Below are 9,886 nucleotides of genomic sequence, written 5' to 3'. Positions count from 1 at the left end.
CTAAATAAGAAGTTGGAGTTATGGAGAGAAGCTCTAGAAGTGTATGGTCTGTGCATAAGCCGTAGCAAGACGGAATATATGGAATGTAAGTTCAGTCTGAGAAGGGAAAACTCCAATATAGAGGTGAAAATTGGAGAGAACATCCTATGAAAAGTTAAAAGTTTTAAGTATCTCGGGTGCATCATACAGGATAATGGAGAGATTGAACATGATGTAAATCATAGGATCCAAGCAGGTTGGTCAAAATGGCGGAGTGCGTCTGGTTTTATATGCGACAAAAAAGTGCCTTTAAAACTTAAAGGTAAATTCTATCGCACCGCTATAAGACCGGCTATGCTGTATGGTACGTAGTGTTGGGCGGCTAAAGGAGAGCACGAACATAAGCTGAGTGTGGCAGAGATGAAGATGTTGAGATGGATGAGTGCGCGATTGGATAAAATAAGGAATGAAGATATAAGGGAGAGAGTTGGAGTAGCACCCATTGTGGAAAAGATGGTTGAATCGCGTCTCAGGTGGTTTGGACATGTGAGAAGAAAACCGATAGAACATCCAGTCAGGAGGGTGGATGAGATGGAAGATGGACAAAGGGCGAAAGGCAGAGGAAGACCTAAGAAGACCATCCATGAGATGGTCAAACGAGATCTACATGTAAACGGTCTCTCTGTAGACATGATACATGACATAGCACAATGGCGTCGTTTGATTCATGTAGCCGACCCCACTTAGTGGGATAAGGCTTTGTTGTTGTTATTATACATGAGCTTGGGTTTTGGATTTTTCACTGGCTTTTGTGGCCTTTTAGGGCCATTACTGTTTTGGAGGCCTTGGAGAATTGATTATCTCAGATTCTTGAACAAATGGGCAGACTACATATATGTAATGGTGGCATTGAAGATGTGTATGTTGACTAGGTTCCACAAGTGACTTCAAGATTGGCAGATACTCGGATTATAGCTTCTATCTCAAATTCTTAGTTTCTTTTCTTTACTTATCGTTAATTACTACCTCCTCATATATGCCAATAGTTTTAATGATTTTGTGCACTTTTAAATGGTTAAATTATAGTGCTAAGGTACTTTTACTGGGGGTTAAAAAAAAAGAATATATATATATATTTAGCTTCTATTTTTTCATAATGGGGAATACTTGATTAAAATAATTATATGAATAGAAAAGCATATATATTTTGTGTTTGTTATTTAAATTTACTATCCAAATTTTTCTACCTTAAACTTTCACATTTTTTCCTATTTTTTTAAAAGGATGAGAGTTTAAGATACAAAAGTTTGGATAGTGAAAAAAAAAAACCCTTCATATTTATTAATGCATTTATGGTTCTACATATTTTGTAGAATATCCACACACATGATACATCCATTTGGTTGCATTTTGGTGCAGATGCGCTCCGCACTTCTAATCTGGGATGGACTCATTGGGGGTGGTTGCTGCTAGGGCCAAGATACATGCAGTGTGTTGGAGCTGTTGGATTATATATTCAATAAAATTTTTAGTTTGTATAATCTAGTGTGTTGGAGTTGTTGGATTATATATTCAATAAAATTTTTAGTTTGTATAATCTAGTGTGTTGGAGTTGTTGGATTATATATTCAATAAAATTTTTAGTTTGTATAATCTATCACTTTTTGTGATCAAACTTAGTCTGTGGTATTTTGTATCTCTACTTATCAGAATAATGTAATGGAGTGATGTACCTCTTCATATATCTTTGTAAGTTGTTTTCAGAATAATCTATTCCTCTTCAAATATCTTTATAAATATACTTGATCAAGAGTATTACCATACTAGAATTTTATTATAAAATTGATTGATAGATGATTCTCTAATAGCTCAATTTGAATTTATCACTCTCCGCATTTTTTTTCTTAGCTTCTAGTTCCCGCATTGTACTTAAATTCAAGTTTGGCTTCTGTTATCTTCTTCACTTATAAGCTGCTGACTAAGCTAACAGAGTAACCAACTCTCTAACATCATAACAAACTTTTACATGGGTTCTTAACAGCTTAACTAACACCTCAACTAACTACACTCTCTAATATCCCTTTCAGCCACTTTTAACAAGCTCCAATTCTAAAGTCTTATCTTTTCAGCACCAGAATCAGCTACTAACAAGGTTGCTCACTCCTCTGAATTAACCAAATCGCAATTGTGAAAGAGGAACATGATCTTGAACGACAACAGAACAAAACCATTCATAGATCCTATTACACCAAGCATAAGTTGAGTTGGAAAGTGAAAACTATGCCGAAAATTGGCAAGATCATTTCAAATTGAAAGTATTACAACAAATTTCTTGCATATAGCTTAGTGAGGTATCATGAGTTCATGATAAAAACATGCTTGAAGCACCATATCAACTATGCTAGCATTTAGCCACAGGATAACTAACTTCCTAATGTATTTAACTGAAGCAACTACTTATGTCAATTGCACAGATATCAAACAAAACAGGGGTAACCAATATCTTAACAAGCAAAACTAAGCAAGAGAGAACCAAAGAGAATCCGAAATACCGGCAATGCGGCAATAAACTCATGAGCCTCAGCTAGGAGAAGCAGGCACTTCACTCAACTCCTTTTGCCTCAGATATTGTTGCAGTATAGTGAGCCTAGCAGTTTCAAATGCAAAGTAACCCAATGCCGAAAAGCAAGCACTATGAAGAACTCTAGGCCCCATTCCACGGGTAAGTCCAACCCACCCTTCCTCCTTTAATATCTGCTTCACCGTCGCCGAAACCCCGCCGTACACAACAGCAGCAGCCTTGTTCACAGCATCTCCATGTACCTGAGTCATCAGCCTTGTCTTCACCACATCCAAAGGAGTGGTTATAGAAGCCGAAATTGCGCCGGCAAGTGCGCCACAAAGCACACTCTGAAGAGGTTCCAAGTGAGACTTCTTAGTAGTGTTCAACACCGCAGCTTTCAAGTACTCAAATGATGAATAACTCAAAACCCCAGCAGGTAAATTCCTCAGCAATGTAGCAGAGTAACCAGCATATAACCCTAAAAACCCATCTTTTTCTAAAATCTTCACCAAAACCTGCCAAGATCTTCCCTTTGCACCAGCTTGCATTCTCTGAGTAATCAATTCCTTAGGTACCATTATAGCAGAAGACATAATATTCCCCATTGCACCAGCACTCGGTGGAATCAACACAGAAGGGAACCCTTCAATTTTGGATAGAAATGATTTACCGAACTCGCAGGTTCCGAAATACACTGCAGAAGAAGCGGTGGATCCAACAATAACCGCAGATACGCCACTGTAGAATCCGAGAATACCATTTTGCTGGAAGGTCTTCACGACCGCGTCAAGGGCATTCTTGTAAATTTGGGATGCTCCTTTGGTCTGCATCTTGGTCTTGATTGTGTCGAGAGGGTGGAGGCAGACGTAGGTGAAGGCGCCGGCGATTCCACCACCGGCTGCGCCGATTAGTGCACGATCGACGACGGTGAGGTTTTTGAGCAAAGTTTGGGGCTTTGGGGCGGGCTTTGAAGTGGGCCGGATCCATTGGGGGCTGTGAGCGGTGGGGTATGTGGCGGTGACAGTGGCGGTGGTAGAAGCGAAAGGAGGGTTTGTAGCGGTGGCGGCGAAGTGATTTAGGATGGAGGGGAAATCAGTGGGATGGCGGTGGGGATTGGGATTGGGAGAAGGGAGGCCAAGAGAGGATGAGATCCTGGCCTCCATTGAAGAGAATCTGGCGTGAGCTTCCGCCACTCTTGCCTTGCGCGTTAGAGTCAGTGATAGCGGGGCTAAAAAATAAACGCGCAAAACCAGATAGAAACATAATCTTCTTTCGAGTAATTTTATTTTACAATTTACATCAAAATAAAAGATAAAAATTTAGGTGAAGTTGATATTTGAGAACTATTAGATGAAAAATCAGTCAAATTATTTAACAGTTTTTAGATATCAATTTTAATTTTCACCAAACTAAAATTATCGGTAAATACTTTTTTTTATCGAGGATAGGAAGACTCAAATCTGTAATCTCTTAAGTGAGTATAAAAAGACTATATCATTTGAGGTATAATTCGTTATTTAATATTTTTATGATGAAAAATGACAAGTAATATAAGTTTTAAATAATATTTGAGAACCAAAACTCAATATTGTATTTACTAGTAAAATTTTAATTTGGAAGACAAATTTCAGCCCCTTCGGGTTTTGTTGGACGAAAGATAGCCTTTCTTGGAGCTTCAGTTTTTGGGGCAGAAGTTTTGGGGTAAAAATTATTTCCTTGGAAAAGAAGTTGGGCTTTCCTGAAGCCCACAAACTCCCAGTGTATTAAAGGATTGGGCTCTACACAATAGATTCTGAATTTGTAGCAATACCAAAACCAAAAAAAAGATTCTGAATCAATACCAAAAAGAGATGTAGGTCCTCTCCATCATCCCTTTTTGTTCGTTGACCTAATGCAAACACAAAAAAAAAAAAATCTAGTGCAATGGTGAATGGTTGGAGGCATGTACTAGTAACATGTTGTGCCTCGTCGTTAAAAACTACACCGAGTTCGAGTCGGTGAAAACATAATAATAATAAGCTCACTAAATCAGTAAATAAAAATCCCTTAACTAAGTGATGAAAATTCCAATCTCACCTCAAATACAAAAATATGTCATTGCTAGTTTTTTTAACCTCGAATGGAAGTTCTCTCAATAAGAGAGAATTAGTTATTACTTTTAGCAGTTTATCTTAAAACTTAAAAAATTGTCAACTCTAATTTTAAAAATATTAGGTGGCTAATATTTTTCTGTACATTTAAAACAACACTAGTTAACTCCTAATTTTTTCGTAAAAACGTCGTAAACTAGTATTTCCCTTAATTAAATGCATTACTCTGGTTTTCTTTTTTTTTTTTTTCAAGGAATGTTTAGGGTTTTCTTTTAGTCTTTATGATAGATAAAAAAATTTTATAAAGTAAAGGTTGCTTATGTATAAAACAAATTTAAAAAAAAAAAAGAGTAGTTGCTTAATACCGATGCAAAGCGTTCAAAGTTCTTTTTCAGCTGAAGCAACTCTTTTGGCCATTAATTACAATTGGAACAGATTTAAACTATGAGTTTTCATGCATATATTTTTTTTTCATTGTATTTTTTAATTCGACAAAATAATGACTAATTTATCGTGAACTAAAACTTTATTTATTAGTTTGTATATACAATAATTATTGTATACATAAAATAAAATTTTAAATTTTTAACCATCCACACTTATTTAAATATAAAAAAAGTATAAGATATCAATATATCATAAAAAAATATTTTTATTAAATATATCTATAAAAATATTTTTATTAAACTCAATTATAAATAAGAATTGACAGAAATTAACAAAAATAACGTAATAGAATTGTTAAACATATTAATAAATTAATTACTATATCAACGCAAATTAATTTTTGTATGCATAAATTTATCTAAATCGTTAAGGAATTCATGACTTGGTTACATTTGGCGGGCTCCACATATATATAATTAAATTGGATACATCATTCAATGCTAATTGACAATAATATATACGAGCAAGTGAGCAACCACATGTCCATTGTAAAAGAAATAAACAAGTTAGTAATATTAATTACTTGTGGGTGACAAGTTATTATCTAGGACTTGATATATTCATTTCTTCTTCTTTACACTTCAAATTTAAAAAAAAAAGTATAGGAATAATATTTTTATTAATATACTATGATTTCAGACAATTATTCATGAAATAAGTACATAAAATCAACGTACAAACACAAAAAATAAAAAAGGTTGTGCTATACTTTCTATTTCTAAAATAATTCAAATATGTGTAATAAATAGAATTAAAGTAAAGCTATGAAAGGAAATCTTGCTATAGAAAATTGTAAATATTGTAACATAAAAATTCAGCCATATAACTTATTGACAAATTAAAAAAAATCTCCAATTGAATGCATATATGGTAAGTTTGATAAAGAATATATATATATATATATTACAAACTAAAGTCAACTCTTAATATTTTGTATAGAAATTGAGACTATAAGTATAAATGTCTTTCTTTAGTTTAATATACAATTTACACGTATCCCTTGATAATAAAGATTATCTTTGAAACTAATAAAACACATTAATAATTGTGTAACTATATGCATTATTTGAGTGATGAAGTCAAAGTAAAATTGTTCATCAACTTTTTGAGATGCCCATGCATGATTTGATTTTGTGTTAAGCTGATGAATATACTCATAGGAGGGAATAATATGATGTGAACATAAAGATAAAGATATAATATATATATATATAGGTCAGAGAAGTCACAACTTATTTATGCAATTGCATGTGTCCCATGCATATATATCTCTAGCCCCATTATTATTGAGAATAAACTTTATTCAGATGTTGAACTTAGTTTACATTGGTGGGGGACTTTACATATATAGGGTTGTTGATGCAATAATTGTAATATAATTAAATTTTATAATAATCATAATATTTCAAGAAGGGAACAAACTTTCTTAAAATTAAGCAATTTTATGGACACACATAAACAATGATAACAGTCACCAACCAACAAGAAAGCAATATGCAAAGGTTTTGTAACAAAATTGTTCCCTTTTATTCTTCCAATTGGTGGAGGACCAATCATATTTGTTCCTTTAAAAGTGTACTAACAAAACAAGAACAATAGATAGAGTTCATGTTATAACTAGGATTGTTGCCATCACAATAACATTGGTCCATCAAAACAAAGATCACTACCTCTTTACCTTTTTTTCTTTCTCTCTTTTTTTTTTTTTTTATCTATTTAGGCATGTGGATTTTGATTCCACTTTTTCTTTTAATTTTCATATGATGATGATGTGTAATCCAAGAACTATAACAAGGAGAATTTAATCTTGTCTAAAAAGGTACTTTAGTTTAGGATGGGTTACTTCTATTTATGTTAATGAGTTGAACAAACAAATCAATATTTGCATTGATTTGTAGTTTTGTTAGGGTGTGTAAAATTGGCATTGGCCACAACTCATCACATGCATGATGTGTAGATGTATGTGGGGATTTTCATAAGAGAAAAAAACCAGACAAGGATAAAGCATAAAAGTGATTGATGAGATTTTGTGTATTACTTTAGCAATTGCATTTGCACACTATGCACTCATGCCCCATCACAATCTTTTCTTCAAACGGAATTTGAAGGAAGTGATGCCTTTTATTATTTTTATTTAATTTGTTTCTTTTATTATACGAGCAATCTTATATCATTAACAAATATTATCTCTTTTTTTTCAGTATTTAACTAGTAATAATTTATACTTATATTTATAAAATTTTATACATAAAAAATATATAATTTGTACATATATTTACTAAATTTTACAACATAAATCAATATAATTTATACATATAAATTAATAAAATTTATTTATTAAAGATAATTTAATATTTATACTGATCAAATAATAATAAAAATACTAAAAATTAATGGTTTCCAAAATGTTGTTTTTATTATATTACATTACACATACATGTAGTCACATATACTAAATTATGCATCATTTCTAATTTCTTTTACAATAAATAAAAAATTATCATTAGATTAATTACTTATGCATAAAATATATATTAAAATATAAAATTAAAATTAAAATTACATAAAATAAAATATATAAATATATAATAACAAATTGAACAATAAATTTTTAATATACACATCATGTTTTGTTCTTCTTCTATCCTCTTCCTTTCAAATATCACAACCATTCAGATTTAATTAATTTGGCCATCATTCTTACATTTGTGAACTTCCTTAAATTTGAAATCAAAGCTAAGAAAATAAAAGCATAGCTAGTTAGAGCGTCCAAGGCTCCAAGCTAGGGTAGTTGTTTTTTGTGTGATTTCATTAAATAAGGCGGGGACCTATAATTTATATATATAAAAATTAATTAATTATTAGCTTCTTGTCCTCAAAGCATGGTTTTACATATTTACTTTTCTTTTTCTTTTATTCTTTCCATTTTTGGAACCATCTTCATTCTTCACTCTCCCATTATTTCTCTTTCTTTTTCATCATGCAACCTTTGCTTCTCTTGGATCAAGAATTTACTCACTTTTTCATGCATCCTCTAAAATTCAAACCAAAGTCGGCTTTCAAGGTGATAATGTCTCTATTATATTGTAATCATGTGAATATTTCTAACTATTATTTATTTATTTATTTATTTATTTTTTCCGTCAAATTAAACTTTCTAGCCTATATAATAATAGCATTGTCCACTATGAAAATTAATGTATTAAATATTTAATTGTGTATTTAATTAAAAAAAAGGAGAAGCTAAAAATAAACATTATTAATAAAAGTAAACTATTTACATTTTCCTAATTAACCACAGATAAAAATAAAAGTGATAAACAATACTTGGAAATTTATGTACAAAATAGCATATGATTATTTACTCCTATAGAAATATTTTTTCAATTTAAAAGTTTACTCTTTCATTAGTTAAAACTATAGTTATTACCTTTCATTTTTTTTTTTCAGAGGATAATTTTCGTTTAGAATTTTTGGTTCTTGCTTTTCCTTTTTCTGTTTTTAATTTTTGTCCTTTTTCTGTAATGAAAACCCTACAATAATAATATTCAAAAATGTTTAATAACAACAAAAATTAACAAAAAATAATCAAAATTTATCTTATTTAACATTCGTTAATTGCGCAACAATTAATAAATACTAAATAAGAGCATAACTAGTATTCAGGGTTTAAGTCCATGTTACACACAAATCTAATTCAGAACTCCAACAAACAAATCTATCATCTCATTTAAGATTTTAATTATGCTATCTTCTTGCATACATTTATGTATAATAATCTAATTAATTGATAAACAAACTAAAAAAATGCATAAATATATCATCATATATTCGCATGTTTTTGTTAGGTAGAAATTAAAGAGTAAGGTTTATTTATTTAACTTTATCTTATCAAAATCTCCCTTCCCAAATTTTATGGTTTTGTCTTGAATGAAAGCATTGTCATCATCTATACTCGTACACATATTTCCAAATCAAAATAGTATGTTATAACTTTTTTTCCACAGTAAGCCTTTTAAAAAAATATAAAAAAAATAATATTAAACTGAGTAAAATTATAGTAAAAATTTTAAGTGTACCAAGAATATAAGTATTTCAATTATTTTAACCATTAATTTAAATTAATATATATTATATATATTTTTTATAATTTAAATCAACGGTTAAAACAACTAGAACACCGATATTTTCGATATACTTAAAACTCTTCCAAAATTATAATTTTCTCTAATGCATAATCCCTGTTCTTACACTATGATGACGTATAAGCCGCAAAAATGAGAAATTTAGTTAAAACTGGAAAAGAAAAAAACATAATTGGTGGAAGATTATTCTATTCAAGAGTTATATATTATTAATTAATTATTCCATTCGGTGAAGCATATATAGTTTTGAAAAGTTGGTTATCTACTCTTAACAGACTCTCATCTAAAGCACAAATTCTTACATTGTTATAAGAATATTCTTATGGAAATAATAAAAATAATTAACATAGTCCAAATATGTTAGTTTTTAATTAATTTAATTTAAAAAATAAAAACAAGTAATATTTTTTATTTTTTAAATAATTGATACATAAAAATAAATATTCAAATTAATTAAATAATAATAAATGTTTAAAACGATTTGTTAAAAATTAAAATTTAAAGGATAAATAGTATTTTCGATATATATATATGCGAAATGAATGGTATGTGTGAATGTGAGGACACCTTATGTACACATGTACAAGCTATGCGTTATGAGGAAAAAGAAACATTAGACTAATTCTACAAGCTAAGAAAAATTCCATAAATTTGGTGAAAGA

General features: G+C 30.3%; 1 protein-coding gene across 1 annotated transcript; it reads right to left on the bottom strand.

Moving 5' to 3' along the window:
• Positions 1 to 2,547: 2,547 nt before the first annotated feature.
• On the bottom strand, positions 2,548 to 3,795 carry LOC107491072 (protein MITOFERRINLIKE 1, chloroplastic; the record flags this gene model as incomplete). Its single annotated transcript, XM_016111838.3, is given in 1 exon segment — positions 2,548 to 3,795. A coding segment is annotated over 1 exon segment (1,146 nt). The 5' UTR covers positions 3,706 to 3,795.
• Between the last annotated feature and the right edge of the window lie 6,091 nt (positions 3,796 to 9,886).

This window comes from Arachis duranensis, chromosome 5, assembly GCF_000817695.3.
Source record: "Arachis duranensis cultivar V14167 chromosome 5, aradu.V14167.gnm2.J7QH, whole genome shotgun sequence".
NCBI classification, from domain to species: domain Eukaryota; kingdom Viridiplantae; phylum Streptophyta; class Magnoliopsida; order Fabales; family Fabaceae; genus Arachis; species Arachis duranensis.
This window is presented reverse-complemented; position numbering and strand designations above follow the sequence as displayed.